At 45.5% G+C, this 18836-nt stretch overlaps 1 protein-coding gene across 4 annotated transcripts; it reads left to right on the forward strand.

Annotated features, from left to right (window-relative positions):
* Positions 1-598: 598 nt before the first annotated feature.
* Positions 599-16332, forward strand: AKAP14 (A-kinase anchoring protein 14). 4 transcript variants are annotated; one of them, XM_070463012.1, is made up of 6 exons: positions 599-821; positions 6544-6710; positions 6795-6886; positions 12184-12363; positions 14803-14855; positions 15607-16332. In XM_070463012.1, the coding sequence occupies exons 2-6, from the start codon at positions 6554-6556 to the stop codon at positions 15734-15736; spliced, it is 612 nt and encodes a 203-aa protein (XP_070319113.1). In that variant the 5' UTR covers positions 599-821; positions 6544-6553; the 3' UTR covers positions 15737-16332. The 4 variants fall into 4 exon arrangements, with proteins under 4 accessions (XP_070319113.1, XP_070319112.1, XP_070319111.1 ...); XM_070463011.1 differs by lacking the exon at positions 599-821 and adding an exon at positions 3328-3606; XM_070463010.1 differs by lacking the exon at positions 599-821 and adding an exon at positions 4289-4430.
* Positions 16333-18836: the final 2504 nt, after the last annotated feature.

The following is an 18836-nucleotide window of genomic DNA, read 5'->3' on the forward strand; positions in this document are numbered from 1 at the left end:
CCATTGTGCCACCAGGGAAGTCCAACAAGTATGCAATTTCAGTTATGACACCAAAGAACTGTAATGCCGAAGGCAGTAGGAGAAAAGGGAAGACAATGGAAACACTGAGTGTCACTTGCCCCCAAGAAAACAAGAATCTTTCCTGTGTGTTTAAGATTTTCTTTGGCATACCTGCCTTTCCCCCTGTGTGCCACCTACCACACGACTGGGGAATGTCTGTTTCACTTAGCAGACAGATTGTTTTCCTTTTAGGCTTAATACTCTGTTTCTAGAGGCCAGAAAACAGTGCAGGCCCCCAGAAGCCCACTCCCATCTCTTAAGTTTAAGAGCCTAGTCTTTGGATCAAGCTGGGTCAGGTCTCTAGTGCAACTCTGGAGTTTTCATCCAGTGTCTGTTAAGGGCAGCCCAATGTGGGAATGACCATCTAGGCATCCCCATCAAAAGGCCAGCCGTCTGGGAACAGTTCTGCCATAGGACTTGTGTTCTGAGCAGGAAGCTGTTCAATGAGGCACTCCCCCAGTGGCAGACCTGCATGCTCAAGGACCCCTGGACTATTGCAAGAGGTCTTTGTGACATCACAGCTCTCAGGGGTCTGCCCACCTGGGGCTGACAGGCACAGTACACAGGGTGTGTGGCCTTTATGGATGAAGAACAGCCCTCCATTTAGGAAAGGCCCTGAGCTCCTATCACCTCCTCTCCCTTCTGGGGACAGTCTGGTCAGGCCTTTCATGGTGGAAGTGAAGTCAGTCAGCCACACTTGCTGAGAAGCTCCCCAAACCCATGGTGCCTTGCTACATTTGACTCACTGCTTCTCTTGTAAGGTGAGCACAGTTTATCCTCCCAACTAGACTGTAGGTGCACTGAGGGTGGGAAACTTGTTTCAGCTTCACTTCACCTCAGGGCCTTGCAGTCCTCAGAAGACCGGTGCTAGCTGACTGGGATCACTTGCCAGGGGATTGTCAGCATATAGCATGAGCTTCATCTCTGAGAACAGCCTTGTGGGGCATCGGCTGGGGTTGGGGGAGTAAGAAGGTAAACAAGGGAAGCGGGTGACAGGCTGAGCATGAAGGTACCAGGAGAGGTGAGGGCAGGAGGTTAGAGGAAACGAACATGACTGAAGGGCTATGTTGAGGCTGTCTGATTGCGGGTTGGAAAAGAATTTCCAGACACAGGCATTTCAGAAGGGAGTGAGTTTATTAAGAACAAAGAGCAGAGATAATGTGGGTACTGTGAATGCAGTGGGACAACTTCCTGACAGAGGAGAGAAAGCTGACAGTTTTCGTGAGTTCATATACAATTTTTATAGCCTCAAGACAAAATTCCTGTTGGAAGGCTGGCATTAGGTGATGGGTTGGGGTGCTATGGGGTGTTTAGTGGAGTGGGCACCTTGGCCTAATTGGGAGTCAGGAACTTGTTAGTGAGGATCAAGGGGGCTTTTGGCAACCATTACAAAGGGGCTCAGTCAGCTTGGGAGGTGCCCTTGGTTCTGGGCTTCGATTCTGTGGCCTTGTTGCAAGGCCTCGCACCTGTGGCCTGGGACAAGCCTCAACAGGTTACAGGTGGGAAGGAAGAAAAACCAAGGCCCAGGGTGTAGCTGTCCTTTCTCCTGTACTGATGTCCACTGCCCCTGCGGGACCCCCTGCCCGCTTCTGCCCCCCTTCCCCAACTTATTCCTCCCCTAACTGTCCTCAAGTCAGGAAGAAGCTGACAGCGACCAAAGCAACACCCCCTACTGAGCACCACATCCTGGGTACCAATTCACTCCACTTTCCACACACGGGGCAAGCAAGACCTCACCCCTTCTCCCTCCCCTAGCTGGAGCAAGGGACGAAGCTGGAGACGGCGCGTTTCAGACCCTGTATGACCCCGTGTCCAAGGCCCCCCGCGAGCAGACCGCCACACTCACCAGGCTGCCCACAGGGTCTAGAAGGGCCCTGAGCGGGGCCGCGGGGCATGTCTTTGCACACAGGCTCCATGTTCTCGAAGGCGCAGGCTGGCACGCGGCTGGAGCAGGTGCTGCCCCACTCTCCTGGGGCCCGGCCCCCCCTCCAGGGCAAGAGCTTGGGGACGGGGGTGTGTGAGAGGGGAACTGCCAGAGGCTTATTTCCTGCTCCTTCTCCTCCTGCCCCACCTGCTTCTCTCCCATCTGCGCCCCCCACTTCCAACCCCCACCCCCACCCCGGCCCTCCCAACACTCTTCTGCGGTGCCACCTGGGGAGGAGGCATCCGAGGAGGGCATGGTTTGGAAGTCCCTGTCCTCGTTGCTGATGAGGGTTCAAAAGGTCTCTCAATCTCTTAGGCCCAGAGGCCAGAATTTGTCGCTTCAGTGAGGGGCTTGGCTGGGGGTAGACGGTGATGTTCTGGCCACCCACTTGAAGCTTCTGCTTCAAAGAGGAGCCTTTCTAATCGGCTGGGAAATCTTTCCCGGCTCCCCCGCAAGAACATTTTACCTTCTGAGAGCGTCTCATTGGTGGATTGCACGTCTCCTCTGGGCAGTTAAGAATCCCACTGCCCACCCTTCCATGCTCACCCTGGGCCTCGCACCAGTGGTCCCAGGGCTTCTTAGGTCTTGCAGCCCCTGCCGCATACAGGCGGCTGGAGCTCTGTCCTTTTGGAGTGCAGCTGCGACCCCGCCCAGTGTTTCCAGTTCCCCCTCTTTCTCCCAGGGAACCCAGGAGGAGGGCAGGGCTGTGGATCAGGGCCTGCTGAGGCACTAGAAGGTTCATGGCAGTTGGTCTGATGGGCTGTATGGGAGTCAGATCAACAAACAGAACCCAGGCCGGTCCTCATCATCCAGCGTTTTCATAGCTCAGGAGCCTCTGCGCTCCCCAATGGCAGTGTCCACACGAGCCCTCCTCCTGCCTTGGCTCTGATGTACCAAGCACTGTTCTCAGCCTTTTCTGTAAAACTGTGATTTGATCCTCATTAAGAGGATTCTGCAGGCACTGTCATCCCCATTTTATAGACAAACTAAGAAATGTTAAGTAAATTGTTCCTGGGTATGTGCTGATAACCATTACCATATAAGCTCATCCTAGATTCATAAAAGACATCTTTGAAAACAATCGGGCACACAAGGGAGATCCTAACCTCAGAAGTTGGGAATAAATAAGTGAAAGCTCAGTCAATGAAGGTGGACAGCTCTGGGTTTGAGTTTTAGCCAACGTATGTAATACACTCTGTGCCCCTGCTCAACTGTAATGAAAACACCAACACCTACTTCTTGGGGCTATTGTGATGTAGCACTTCCCAGTGACTGGCACACAATAAGGACTCCCAGTATATATACTAGCTGCGAGGCTCACTACTCCTGCGCAGCCCTGCAAGTCCACCTGCTGGTGGGAAGCTAGCGTGGACAGGACAGCCTAGTCCTGATCCACAGGTCAGACTGCTGCTGTGACCCTACTAGCCCCCCTCTCACTAACAGAAGTCGTCAATCATTTGGGCTTTGGTTCCTATTGACTGAAATTGGTGTTGCCCTGGTAGCAGGTGTAAACATTCCAGCCGGGAAGCCTGGGGAAAAGCTGCCCAGCGACTCTTTCTGAGGCTTCCCAGACCGCTGCTGTTTCATACGAGGATCCAGGACAAAATGATCTGGTCACAGAGGTATTGAGGGTTATGAAGGATGGGAGGGCTCTGCAAAAGGGGCCTGCACTTGTTTTCCCCATTCGTCACTCACACCTCAAACTTGACCCCGGCCCTTCACAGCCATTCTGCCTTCTGGCCTCACATTAAGAAGGGGAGGAGGAGAAAGAGCTAGGCAAGGCCGGTGGGAGGGAGGCTTTGGGTCTGTGGTCCACAGGCATGTGAGGATAAGATGGGAACTGCCTCCTGAGGCCTGTTCCCCACTGGAGCACAGGGCTCCTGGGATCCTTCTATAGACAAGGCCCCAACTAATTTGCTGGGCTTGAAGGGCACAGATTTGGCTTCCAGTCAATTCATCAAGAGGCAATTTACTGAAAGTCAAGTCACCGAATGACCAAGTAGCCAAATGGGCCGTTTTCTGAAGGATCATGTTGCTGGATGGGGTTTATGACAAACTGCTTTGGCCAAATTGGCATGGGCCTCGGGGTGGGAGAGCCAGTTCTTGTGGGCTAAGGGCCTCCAGACACCCTTACCCCAACCCTTCAGTCCCTCCTCACTCTGGGATGGGCTGCCTGGGAAGATTCCATTTTCCCCCAAAGGATGACCCTGTCTGCCCCTCCACTGCAGCCAGGGGAGCTGGATTGCCTAGTACAGCACCCACCACAGCCTGGGACCAGTGATGATGTCCAGAAAGGGAACAAAGGATGACCTTCTTGAAAGAGGCTCACAGCGATGAGGTCATCACTCATTGTGAAGCATGGAGGAGAGGAAGGAGGGCAGGGTGGAGGAGAGGCGGGCTGTGGAGCTGGATGGCCTGATGTGAGGTTGGCTTCCTGGCTCATGTGGTAACTAGAGTCTCTCTTTTTATGACTCAGGGCCCCAGTGGGGAAACTGCTGGCACAAAGAAAGTCGGAGAGAAGGGTTAAGTAAAGGGAATATTTACAAAGGTATGGGCAGAGGGTAGGGAAAGGAGGGTGAGGACAGCTCCTTGGGGCTGGTAACAGTGGGGCCTTGATGTTGAGGGGAGAGGATGGTTACCCTCACCAGACTGAGAAGTGAGCGAGCTGCCCTGGGACTGGTGGCCACCTCCTCAGGCAGCCAGTCAGGGGTGACCCGGGAGGCAGAGAGCCCCAGGGGAATACCTGCCTGGAGCTCACTCTCCTTTCAGCCTGATCTCCCCACTGTGTGGCACCTCCTGGAAGCCAGAGGGCACGGGACAGCCCACTGTTACAGTCCCAGCAGGTCAGTGTTCCTGGCTGGAGAGCAGGGGAGGTGGGGAAAGTGGGCCTGGAAGGCACAAGATAGATGTCCAGCCATGATCTCACAGTCGTGCTGAGAGCCAAATGGAATGAGGCACATTAAACCCCCCAAATTGGGAGTTGCTATTTATAGAGAAATAAATAGCTCCCTTAGGAGCGAGAGAGCCACTTTCAGGCAGCACTGGCCAAGCAGGGATTGCCTGCAGGGGGTTTATAGCTATGTTAGAAGTGAGTGCACCTCAGTAAAGAGACTTCAGCACAGCAGGGAAAGAAAGACTCCAAGACTCAAGGGGAAAAATGGAAAATGTGCAAAGACTTCTAGCTCTGTGATGAACCCTTTACAGTCCTGATAACTAATTTCCACAATCTGGACAAGTGTTAAACACACTTGGAAAAATTTAATTATCTCTTACAAACATCTTGGATGTCCCTGGTGGCTCAGACGGTAAAGAATCTGTCTGCAATGCAGGAGACCTGGGTTCGATCCCTGGGTCAGGAAGATCCCCTGGAGAAGGGAATGGCAACCCACTCCAGTATTCTTGCCTGGAGAATTCCATGGACAGAGGAGCCTGGTGGGCTACAGTCCATGGGGTCTCAAAGAGTCAGACACGACTAAGTGACTAACACACACAAACATCTTACTAAAATAGGAGCAGACAAATATTTTCTTAACAAATTTCAAGCTCTGAGCCAGCATCATACTTACTGGTGCCACACCAAAAAGCACGCCCCTTGAAGCCTGAAGCAAAAGAAGCCACTGTCTCGTTTCCTTTCCATTTTTCTGGAAGTGTTACCCAAAGCTAACACTTATATATTGCAGGGAAAGAGATGGCAAAAGAAAAGATAAGTTTCTGACAGATAATTGCATATCTGGAAAATCCAAGAGGAGAAAAACTGAAAAGCAAACCCCTCCTCTACTGTACTGCCTCTAATCCTTTTAATTCACTTTATCTTCAAAGAGCCACATGCCCTCAGTAGCCTAAAGCAGGGTGTGAAGTTGTTGTTTTATAATTTTATTTATATTTGGCTGTGCTGGGTCTTAAAAGTTGTTGCACAGGCTTTCTCTAGTTGTGGCAAGTGGGGGCTATTCTTTGTTGCAGTGCACGGGCTTCTCATTGTGGTGGCTTCTCTTGTTGCAGAGCACAGGCTCTAGGGCCTTCAGCAGTTGCAGCACATGGGCTCAGTAGTTGCGGCTCCTGGGCTCTAGAGCACAGGCTCAATAGTTGTGGCACAGGAGCTTAGTTGCTCTGCAGCATGTGGGATCTTCCCAGATCAGGGATCAAACCTGCATCTCCTGCATTGGTAGGTGGATTCTTTACCACTGAGCCACCAGGGAAACCTGGGGGGTTGAAGTTCTAATAAAGACTCAACTAGAAATCAATACTGGTAGAACTATAAGGAAGTTAGGAGTCATTTGGCTACACCTTCCTTGACTTAAGTCTTCACGGTTATGAGAATCAGAAAATCCTTGGTTTTCAGGAATAGTGGATCTCAGCATCCAGGCACAGAAGGTAAACAGCGAGACCCCTCCTACCCTAACACCTAATACCCTCCCTAGAGGCAACAACTGTTTCCTGTGTCTTGTGATTCTTCAATAGATAGTCTGTACTTAAGATGAGTTTATACAGGCATGTGCACACACATGCACACACACACACACACACACACACAAAGTAACTTCTTGAGTTTCTTTTTCCAGTGAAAAGAAAATGAATGTGACCAAAAGAGTCAAGTTTGAGAAGGAAGCAAATGAAGATAAAGGTTCCACAAGCCAGGCAATGGCCAAAGAAGACCCTCAAGACATAACAGAAATAGCTCTAACTTTAGCCAAGGATGCCATCACTGCTGCTGTCAAGTCTGTAGAAGGTAGCAAACCTGTCTGGGTGCCTATGGTCTCATTAGGTAGTGCTCCACTAGGAGGTAACTAATACATTCATACTCTGTTTGCAGAAGCTGAAAACCCCGTCAGAAATATCGACTGGATCACCCACGGTGAATTCACAGAAGAAAAGGGCTGTAAGCAAGTTGAGGAGTTTGTTTCGGTAAGTCCTTTGGCCACTCCAGCTTTGCACACAAGGGCGAAGAGTGACAAAAAGACTCCTCTGTGATGAAAAGTTGGAAGTCCTGCTAGGAAGCCTAAGTGATGATACCACAGGCGACTTGAATAAATAAAAGCTGTCTCATCTGGATTTCAAAATCAAGATGGGATAGTCTTTGAAGGTGAACAGCACAATTGTATTTCCCAGTGTTTGTATTGTCTTCACCGTACACTTCCCTAAGAAAATCAGATATTCTCAGCTAAGCAATTTCCCCATGCCACTGCCCTAAATGGGGAACTAATGGCCTAAGAAGGAATTGTTGTTTAGTTGTTAAGTTGTGTCTGATTTGTGCGACCCTGTGGGCTGTAGCCCACCAGGTTCCTCTGCCCATGGGATTTCCCAGGCAAGAATACTGGAATGGGTTGCCATTCCCTTCTCCAGGGGATCTTCCCAACCCAGGGATCGAACCTGCATCTCCTGCATTGGCAGGCAGATTCTTTATCACTGAGCCACTGGGAAGCCTTTCTAAGGAGGGAGATGCCTCTCTAAAAACAGGGGTTCTGTAGTCCCAGCTCTAGAGTTCTCACATTAACAGAGGGGATGTAGAGAGATCACAAGGTGTTTTGACTTAGCTCTGGAATGTGTTCACTGTACCGTCAGATGCACATGCTCCTAACTCCTTTTCTTTTTCCTCCTGGTCCTGGCTCTGACCTATTTGTAGGGCTTATCCTGGCAGCTCTGGGAAGAAGGCCCTGGGTTGCTTTGCGTACTGGTGGGGTGGAGGAAGAAGACTGGTCTGAAACCCCCACTCACTCTATTTCCTTGAAGAGAAACCAGGTGAAACTGGTGGAGGCAAACTCCTGGAGCCTGGAAGAAGTGTCCAGCTGTCTCTGTTCCTCTGGTCAGTCCATCCAAGCCTTCTGGCCTAAGGGCACTTTCCCAGGCCCAGGAAGGCCCCAGTCAAGTGGGAAAGAGGAAAGGTCAGGGGTTTGGGACTCCACACCCTCCATTTGTGATCCAGCGGCATGACTGCTGTTGCCATTGCAAGGGGTACCAGGAACACAATGAAGACAAATGGTGCAAAGTTCTGGTTCCCCTTGGGCCTTCCCACTCGGAGAACATCTTCCATTTGGGTTTGGGCCAAAGGTTCTGCCTGCTGTATCCAGGGTTTATGAATTAGACTGAATGGGACAGAGAACAAGCAGGAAAACGTGCCTCTGGAGATCCTACTGGTCCCGAGTAAAAGGCTAAAAGTCAGTCCTGCCTGGGCTACAGGGCCCCATGTGATCCGAGTCTCCATCCCCGCCTCCTCCCAACTGACTGCTCAGACTCCATCACCTACCACCTTCTCCCTGGTCACCTTTCTCATCCAAGTTGTACTTGCAGTTGAACTGCCAGGCATGCTCCCACCTCAGGGTCTCTACCCTTGCTGTTCCCTCTCCCCTGAGATCTACTCTCATGGGTCACGTTTTCCCTCTCTTCAGGTCTTTGTTAAGATGCCTTATGCTCACTGAGGCCTTTCCCAGCCACCTGATTTAAAATTGCACCCATTTCTCCTCTGACTTCTTTCTTTTCCATCAGAACTCAGCTCTATCTAGGATATTAGATTTTATTTACCCTATTGCCTTTATCCGCCATCAGAACACATGGTCCATGAGGGCACAGACTTTTGTTCACTGTCATGTCCCCAGGCCTTAGAAAGGTCAGGTACATGGTAGTGAAAGTGAAAGTCGCTCAGTTGTGTCTGACTCTTTGTGACCCCATGGACTGTATAGTCCATGGAATTCTCCAGGCCAGAATACTGGAGTGGGTAGCCGTTCCCTTCTCCAGGGGATCTTCCCAACCCAGGGATCGAACCCAGGTCTCCCACATTGCAAGCAGATGCTTTACCAGCTGAGTCACCAGAGTAGCTGCTCTATAAATATGTGTTGAATATATAAACAGATTTATTCTCTGTGCCATTATTTCTTCACAGATGAAAAACTAAGTCAAAGTATTTGTCTTATTCATTGGTAGGACTGTTGTGAGGACAGAGACAAATTAGAAAGTAGAAGGTGATGGAAAAGCTAGCAGCTCTATGTAACTCCTGACATAAAACCACCATTTCCAGTCCTACTAATGCAGCAAGCCCTAGAAGTAAAGTCTACCATCTAAGTGCCAGGCACTTCTAATGGAGAGCTTTCTCAAGCTTACTGCAGATTTCTTAGAGTTCACCACACACCAGGGGATGGCAAATTAGGAGTTATTACCATTTACTGAGTGAGCACTGCAATGTGCCAAGCACCACTAAGCATTTCACATGCATTATCTCATTTAATCCTCACAAAAAACCTGGGTATGGGTACCTCAGTGTACCCATTTTACAGATGATGAAACTTGAGGGTCACAGAGGTTGGGTAATTTGTCCAAAGTCTTTCTGATTAATCAGCAAAATAAAGTTTTGACTGTAGGTCTATCTGATACACTTTTCTCACTGTAATAAGAAGAGTCGTTTTTGATGCCAAAAATAATACAGTTTACTATCAATGAAAAATGCAAATTCAAAAGATTTTAAGGTATTACAATGTGAATAAGAATGATTCAATCTGGTATCAGAAGGCTTGTGTGTTTGTGGGGAGGGAAAAATGGGTACACTTATACACTGCCAGTGGGCAGCACTGGTTTATTTTCTTCAGCAATGGAATGTGGTAACAAGGATACACAAAGCAGTTCTTTTTAAAAAAATTTTTTTAATTTATTTTTATCTTTTCACTACACTGCATGGCATGTGGAATCTTAGTCCTCTGACCAGGGATTGAACCCATGCCCCCAGCATTGGCAGCATGGAGTCTTAACCACTTGACCACCGAGAAGTCCCAAGAATACACAAAGAAGTTCTTTATACAAGAAAACCTGGAAAATCCCTCATGCCTATCACACACTTACAATATTTTCATAATAAAATTAAGATATCATTATTAAAAAAAACTCGGTGAGCAAAAAGACACAAAGTAGAACATGAAAACCCCCTTCTATCCCTACAATATCCAGTTCTACTCCCTCAGATGTCACTTACCAGGGATAACAGTTTTGTGCATATACTTCCAGGTGCCTGTTGATTTTGAGTGTCCAATAGTATGTTATTGTCTAAGCCATGCATGGCAGAATAGCACAATGAGATACTCTTTTCCTGGAAGTGAGTATATAAAGCAATGTTATGTAAAAGTGACAAAACATGGGGTAACACACACTCACAGCATAGAGATAAAAATTGGAAGAGATTGGCTTGATGGAGACAGCTGAATTTACTGTGTCTAAGCCTGCTTTAGAATATCCTAGAGCTGAGACATCTGATGGGGTGGAGAGAGCACTGAGCTGGCTGCCTGGGAGCCCGGGTCCCAGTTCCAGCTGTTTTGTTTGTCCTTTCTTATTTCTAGGTCCCGGGATCCTCATGTGCAAAGCAAGGGGCTCTGTTAGATGATCTTTAGGGACCACTCCAATGCTACAGAGCCTGTGACTGTGTGACAGATTATTTTTTAAAATATTTTGGCTGTGCTGAGAGGCATGTGGGATCTTAGTCCCTGACCAGGGATTGAACCCACACCCCCTGCATTGGAAGTACAGTCTTAACCACTGGACCATCAGAGAAGTCTCTGTGACAGATTAAACATTAGGCCTAAAAAAGTGTATCAAGTATAACACAGAAAGGTTGAAAATAAAAGGCATGGTCCAACGGTCCTCATAGGGTTGACTGTTGACTCCTTCATTCAAAGGAATAATGATCTGTGTAAGAACACACAGACCTGATCTCAAGAAATTTAGAGTCTGATGTTCCTCTCTGGCCAACTCTAACAGCCAACTGGGTTTAAGTTTGAATAAAATCAGCTGAGGCAGAAGACCAGCTTACAGTTTTTGTTTCTTTTTATTATTATTTTGTCTGCACTGGGTCTTTGTTGCAGCATGTGGGTTCTTCGTGTGGTATGCAGTCGCACAGGCTTTAGGTTCCTCGCAGCATGTGGGATCTTAGTTCCCCAATCAAGGATCAAACCTATGTCCCTTGCACTGGGAGATGGATTCTTAACCACTGGACCACCAAGGAAGTCCCAATATTTTTTTTTTAAAGGAAGGCCTGAAGTCTTTTTACCATCTCCTCCCAAACTCTCTTCTGATATCACTGGGATTGTTAGAGAATCCTACTCCTGTCCTTCTGTGGACCTTCATCTTAATTTAGGATCTTTTTCAATTTGGAAGCTTTCTGTGCCCCAACAGCCAGAGTAACGGGGGTTTGTTGAACTTGATGAATATCTCCGGCTTTCAAGGCTTGGTGCTGAGACTCAAGGGTGCAACACGACTTGTGTGGACCTGAGGTGTTATTAAGGTGTGCGCTTTGGAGGGGGAAGCTTCTCCAAGCCATCTGGATGATCCTGACCTACTCCTTTTCTGATCTTATTTTACTTACCACCTAGGGCTGCAATGAAGTGAGTCTGATTTTCCCAAACAGGTGATGAAATCAGCCTCATCACTTTCCTTTTATTTTTTTAAAAAGTCTTTATTAAATTTGTTACAATATTGTTTCTGTTTTATGTTTTGGGTCACAAGGCATGTAGGATCTTAGTTCCCCAACCAAGGATCGAAACCTGCACCCCCTGCATTGGAAGGTGAAGTCTTAACCACTGGACCACCAGGGAAGTCCCAGCCTCATTACTTCCTAGTCACACATTTAGGTCTCCTGGAGTGAGCAGAACACATGTTCTAAGCACTTTCTAATTACTTTCCAATTAACCAAACTTGCCTTCCAAGTAAGGGTCTGGAAGGAGGTCACTGTGGACATGCATGCAGTATGTATCTACACACACCTGAGTGTGCGCCCCTGCACTTCAAAATCCAATCTCAAGCAATGTCTGCACTGTTAGCTTATTTCCCATTTTAGCTCCACCTTTTCTCTCCTCTACCCTTGGAGATAAGTGAGAGTTGACTACAGTTTGAACCTCAGTCTAAAAGGTTAGAAATGGATTCCAGAAGTGGGGCTATAATCCCTACTGTTGTGTGCTGCCTTCATCACAGGGGTCCCAAACCTGTGGGCTACAGACCGGTAGGTACCTCCAGTCAGATCAGTGGTGGCATTAGATTAGGAATAAAAGTGCCCAATAAATGTAATGCACTTGAATCAGCCCCAAACCATCCCCCCCTCCACCCTGGCCGTTGAAAAACTTTCACAAAACTGATCCCTAGTGCCAAAAAGATTGGGGTGCACTGAGAGGACTTGAACAGAAGTCTGCTTTTCTTCCTCTGTGTGCTTTTTCTTCTCTCCTGTGAAATAGAATTGGGAGTATCAAAGCCACTGGGAGCACTACACAGAGTTTTTAAGGAAGGAAGATGTGCTTCACAGCTTCTACTACATCTACTGTGTACGTTGGAGCATCCCAACTGCTCGGAGACCCATAGCCCGAATCACTGCCAGTGTGTACTTCACCATCAAGGTCAACAAAAACAAACCTCCGGTAAGCGCTTCCTTGGCTGCCCTGTTCCCTTCAGTGAGACTTCAATGAGAACAGACTTCACATGTCAAGGCCATTGATGGCCCCTTCCTTGTGAAACTGAACAGTCATATTTCTGTCTTCAATCTGGTGGAGCCCATCTGTAGCACCTGCCATCACTGATCACGCCCTCCTCTCTGAAATGTTCCATTTGGCTTCTAGAACAACAACAGTCTCTCCTGGTTTTCCTCTTGCCTCACTGACCACTTTTTACTCTACTGGTTCTCTGGTCTCTTATCTCACTGACCTCTTCATGTTTGCATGTCCCGAAACTCAGCCTTTGGATATCTTCTCTATCCTCATTTCTTGCACAACCTTATCCAGTCTCCTGGCTTTAAATGCTACCTCTAGCTTATTTTTAAAAAACATTTATTTTTTCTACATTGGGTCTCTGTTGCTATGTGTGAGCTTTCTCTAGTTGCAGTGAGCAGGGACTACTCTTCACTGCGGAGCACAGGCCTAGGGTGCATGGGCTTAGCTGCTCTGGCATGTGAATCTTCCCAGACCAGGGATCGAACCTGTGTCCCCTGCATTGGCAGGTGGATTCTCAACCACTGGACCACCAGGGAAGCTCCACCTCTAGCTTATGATTCCCAAATTTCTGTCTCCAGCCCAGACTTCTGTCACTTGGATATTTAAACATCTCCCTTACTGTATCCAAAGCTGAACTTCTGATTTTCCTTTCAAAGTCTGACCTATCTATGCCTTCCTCATCTCAGCTGATGGCCAAAATCCTTGTCATCTTCCTTGACTCTTCTTTTTCAGTCACATCCATTAGAAAATCCTGTTGGCCCTACTTTCAAAATAGGCACTCAATCCAAGCCTCTCTTCCCACTGCACCTCTACCACCTTAGGCCAAGACACCATCATCCCTCACCAAAGTTATTTCAATAGCCTTCTAGCCAGTCTTTCTGCTTCCACCTTTACCTGCATCCTGTCTCTTTTCAGCCAGCCATAGGGGGTCTTGGAAAAATGAAGTTATGTCACACCTCCAATGTTCCAACATGCTTCTCCAACTTCAAAATGCATGTGAATTACTCAGGGATCTTGTTAAAAGGAAAATTCAAATTCAGCAGGTCTGAGCTTCTGCATTACTAAGAAGCTCCCAGGAGCTGCTGATGCTGCAGATCCACAGACGACACCCTGAGTAGTGAGGGCCTACAGGCCTTGTGTGATCTGGTCCCTTGTTATTTCTGCTTTCCCATTACCCCTGCCCCTTCACTTACTCTGCTCCAGTCACTCTGATCTTGCTACTCCTCAAATAAGCCAGGTAGAGTTCCACTTCAAGGTTTCCGTACTTGCTGTTCCCTCTGACTGGAACCCTCCTTCCCTCCCTAATACTTTACCATCTTCTAATCGTCTATGTAATTTCTTGTTATACTCTGCACCCCCACCAGAATGTAAGCTCCATGAAGGCAGGGATTTTGGTGCTGCTGTAAAACAAGACATGGCAAATAGTTGGCACTGAGTATTTGAAGGAATGACTGCTTGTCACCACTAGGTTGACTGTGAATATGAAATATGTTGACAGCTGCTGTGAAAGGAGTCCAAATGACACCCCAAAATCCAGGGTTAGGATCCTTAGAACCAGGGTGGTACTAACCATGATGCCTGGAAGACAGGAGACATAAAAGTGTTATTTACCCTTTGCCTTCATCCTTTCCCAAGCTATCTGAGGCTCTCCTGACTCTAAGGCTTTATAGATAACCACACCATAGTGAGCCAACCATGTCCTATATTTATCCTATCCTAGTACAAACTTACCTATTTGGAGAGTTTGGAACTGGAGTGATCTAAAGAGGTAGACTATAAGGAGTTCTCATTTCTCCTGGTCATACAGTCCACCATCAGCTATCTTGCTAACTGGCAAGTTCTAACATTGGAAAGGGAGGCTGCTGGAGGTCAACGAGACCACACAGAGAGAGGACTTCGGAGCCAGGCTCTTGCTCAGAATTCCAAGTATAATTTTGGAGGGGACACTGGATGGGGGTCACTGAGACAGAATTATAACTGTAAAAGACATTTTTTAAATGTTTTTGTACCGTGTTCATCTATATAGTTTCATTCTTAGGCTGTCCCTACAAAGTAAGTTGGTGCTGTTGGCTGAGTAAACTGGACCACGTAAAGAAGGCACACGACTTCCTTATGCTCCTAAGTAATGAGAGCACAGCCTCCCCTGACTTGTTTTCAATTTTGTGGAGACTCTTAGGGTATTTATTCCCTAAAAGATCTTTTGGGGGAACACAGGTTTGAAGTGACAAAGAACTACCACCCACAGATCTCCAATTCACAGGGAAGATGAATTCTAGAAATTAAAGAGTGTATTTATGGATACATGTAGCAATGGAAAGAATCATGAGTTGGTATGACTGGTCTTGGCTGACAGTTGTCTTTTTCTCTTAGGACACACCCATTGATGTCTCTTATGTCTTTGAGGGCCATTCATTAGTTCACAGGTAAAGAAAATTTAGAGATTTTAAAAGGGTAGTAGGACAAGGTCATCACACTCCAAGAAGCCAGTGGGCATGTTTTGTGTTGCTGTTGTTTAGTTGCTACATCCTGTCTCACTCTTTTGCAACCCCATGGAGTGTAGCCCTCCAGACTCCTCTGTCCTTGTGATTTCCCAGGCAAGAATACTGGGAAATCTTTCTCCAGGGATCTTCCCAACCCAGGGATTGAACCTGAGTCTCCTGCATTTCAGGCAGATTCTTTACCACTGAGCCACCTTGGGAAGCCCTCAATGACAGATAATTTATGTAATGGTCACTTTTCTTCTTTGGACCACCTACTCCATTAAGATGGGCTGAAAGTAAGATTCTGCTTTTGTTCTAGAAAATGGATTTTATCTGCAATGTCTTGCTTTTCAGTGACTAGCAACTTGAGGTTAGTTGCTGGAGTAGGGTGGGGCCAAAGTAGGTCCTGTCTATTGTTTCAATGGGAAACTTCACAATCACATGGAACTCACTCATAAATAATATTCAATAACTCCTTTTATTTGTACAGCAGCTCTCTTACAGAATCTTTACATATAAACTCACCCTTTTATTGACTTGGCCTAAGGAATGGAGACAATCTTTGTCCCCACCCCCAAAAGGCATTTTGCTCACTAGGAATATAACAGAGTAAACAGGGAATCAATGGATCCCTGGCTCAGTGTTTTGTTTCCCTTTAAAAGCTTTTGTTGTGTTTGTTTTTCTTCCTCTGCAGACCAGGAAAGATTCGCTTTCAAGAAAAGTGGCTAAGGGACATTATTGAGGCCAAATATGTTTTAATATATCCAAATATCTTCCAATTCAACAGTAGTGGAGTCTTCCAGAATATTTTAGGAGATTTCTAATAAGAGCATGTTAAAAATATGATACTGTACATCAAACCACAGAATATTTATTGAATAATAAATTTGTGGCACACAATCTACTGCATTGTTTTTCTTTGCATTCATTTTCCAGTTGGCAACTTCCATTACATTAGCAGAGTAACCACTAAGTTGTCTTCTATTTTCTAAAAGGTTTTTTCCCATCACTATCTGTATCTCTCAGTCTTACAGATACAAACGCTGAGTTTAGGGAGTAGATTAAATTCACCTGTCAGACCAAACTGAGATTGGTCCTTGGCTCTCTGTTCCCCCATTTGAGCCTGAGTCTCCAGCCTGAACATACCTCTTTCATGGGCACAACTGGGGAACAGAAAAATGGCAACAGTTCTACAGCTCATAATATAACCAGTCTGAAGTGTTTCCCTACTCACAGTTCCCTTTATTTAATGCAAGTTAAGCCTCACTGTTAAACAATACATTCTGAAACTCTGCAACTGGGCATGCTGCCCACTGCAACTGTGATGGCTCTAGGGTGGCTTGAGGATTGGCTTGATGAAACAGGGAAGGTTCAATCACCACCCTTACTATTTCTGGCCTTCTTCCATCCTCACATCAGATCATTTGTTCCTACCATCTCTTTGAAGCTGTCTTGCCTGGGTGCCAAAATCTTAAAACACAAAAGACAAAATTATGAGTGATTACTTATAGGTATATCAGAATATATATTTATGTAGACAAGTACTTGAAAGGAACACAGAATACTAAAGACAATTGATGGGGTAAAACTGTGGGTAATTTTTCTTTCTTCTTCTTCAACTGTTACATTTGTGAAATAAATTGAAAAGGAGGGAAAATCTTATCAGAGCAACAGGTGAGGAGGTGGGAGAACTAGGTAAGTCTCCTTGGAGAACAAAAAAGTATATTTCAATTACAACAGCCCTCCCATTTAACTTATGGCTCAGGTGACTAAAACACAGCTTGAAGCAGTAACTCTAATGGGCTGAAAATGAAATACTCTTAGCTCTTTTATTCTTCCCTCCTCTTTCCCAAAGAATATGCTACCGAAGCTGCTATTTGGCAGATCTTTACTGAAAAAATCTCAATGAAAGATATGATAAATTTCTGAAATAAATTAATATATTTTCTTTCATTTACTCAATAAGCATTTATTGAGTATCTACTCTGTAGAGGAGACAGGAGAATCCAATGGAAATCCATAATATTCACATATCACAAAATTGTTACATTTAGGGGGAAGGGTAGGGGTAAGGGTTAGGGAGTTTGGAATTGACACATATACACTGCTATATTTAATAATGGATAACCAACAAGGACTACCATATAGCACAGGGAACTCTGCTCAATGTTATGTGGCAGGCTGTATGGGAGGGGAATTTGGGGGAGAATGTTTATGTATGGCTGAGCCCCTTTGCGGTCCACCTTAAACTATCATGATATTGTTAATCAGCTATAGCCCAATACAAAATAAAAAGTTTTTAATAACTGTTGCATTTAAACTACCTTCCCTACTGAATGAAAATCAGAGAACAATCCCATTCAGTCTCTAGGAACTAGTAACAAAAACTAATGTTCTTAGAGAAAAAAAATTTTTTAAAAATGTGGCCCCCTTTTGCACAGTTTGTGGCATCTCAGTTCTCTGACAAGGGATTGCACTTGGGCCCTCAGCAGTGAAAGCATAGAGTCCTCACCACTACTGGACTATTGGGGAATTCCTGAGAATAAAATTTTTAGATGGGAAATAAAAATTTACACTTTATCACACAGGGAAATGGACAGATTATGACTCACAAATTTGGGACCTAGTTTCAACTTTTGGAAATAATAGATATATTAGGCTAGGCAACAAAGATGATAAATCACAATCACTTCAAATTCAGTCATCATAAATGTTGCCACGTGCCAACTGGCTGTTTAGTTCATTAACTGTGGGTTAAAGGTAGACATTTTCCTAGAATATGTTAAGTAGTAAATTTTTAATTTATACTTTAATAAAGCATATCAAGTATACTTTCACTGTTTTGTTTTAAAACTTAAAAAAAATACTTTCAACTAATGTAATGCTGGAGTGGGTTGCCATTCCCTTCTCCAGAGGATCGTCCTGACCCAGGGATCGAACCCAGGTCTTTTGCATTGCAGGCTGACTCTTTACCATCTGAATCATCTGGGAAGTTAGCTTATAAGGAGAGAGGGCATTTTATAACAGCAGAGCCTGAAATTCCCTATCATTCAGATAATTTAAACTTACCTTAGGCACATAATAATGCAGTTCAAAACAACCTTAACAAAAACAGCCAAAACTTCTACTATCCCCTCCCCGCTTCCCTCCTATGTCTTAACAACTAAACTTGAACAAAAGGAGGGAAGAAAAAAAAAGATCACGATCTCATAGTCCCAGAATTTTTCATTTTTCCCAAAGTCAAAAGTCAATAGTAGCCAATATAAAAGTGATAAAGTGAGAAGTTAACCTGAATGACAGATGTAAAAAATAAACTGAAAAGTTTAAGAATGTTTAAAATGAAATCTGCTCATATAAGAAATCAAAAAAGAAATAAAAATATGCATAGAAACAAATGAAAATGAAAACACAACAACCCAAAACCTATGGGACACTGTAAAAGCAGTGCTAAGGGGAAGGTTCATAGCATTACAGGCTTACCTCAAGAAACAAGAAAAAAGTCAAATAAATAACCTAACTCTACACCTAAAGCAACTAGAAAAGGAAGAAATGAAGAACCCCAGGGTTAGTAGAAGGAAAGAAATCTTAAAAAATTAGGGCAGAAATAAATGCAAAAGAAACAAAAGAGACCATAGCAAAAATCAACAAAGCTAAAAGCTGGTTTTTTGAAAAGGTAAATAAAATTGACAAACCGTTAGCCAGACTCATTAAGAAACAAAGGGAGAAGAACCAAATCAACAAAATTAGAAATGAAAATGGAGAGATCACAACAGACAAAACTGAAATACAAAGGATCATAAGAGACTACTACCAGCAGCTCTATGCCAATAAAATGGACAACTTGGAAGAAATGGACAAATTCTTAGAAAAGTATAACTTTCCAAAACTGAACCAGGAAGAAATAGAAGATCTTAACAGACCCAT

Source organism: Odocoileus virginianus, unplaced genomic scaffold, assembly GCF_023699985.2.
Source record: "Odocoileus virginianus isolate 20LAN1187 ecotype Illinois unplaced genomic scaffold, Ovbor_1.2 Unplaced_Scaffold_20, whole genome shotgun sequence".
In the NCBI taxonomy this organism is placed as follows: Eukaryota; Metazoa; Chordata; class Mammalia; order Artiodactyla; family Cervidae; genus Odocoileus; species Odocoileus virginianus.

Coding starts and splice junctions, on each gene's coding strand:
- AKAP14 (XM_070463010.1), top strand. CDS start 4,318: ATGAGGTCATCACTCATTGTGAAGCATGGAGGAGAGGAAGGAGGGCAG. Junction 4,431..6,543: donor TTGGCTTCCTGGCTCATGTG/GTAACTAGAGTC, acceptor TTCTTTTTCCAG/TGAAAAGAAAATGAATGTGA. Junction 6,711..6,794: donor TGCTGTCAAGTCTGTAGAAG/GTAGCAAACCTG, acceptor CTCTGTTTGCAG/AAGCTGAAAACCCCGTCAGA.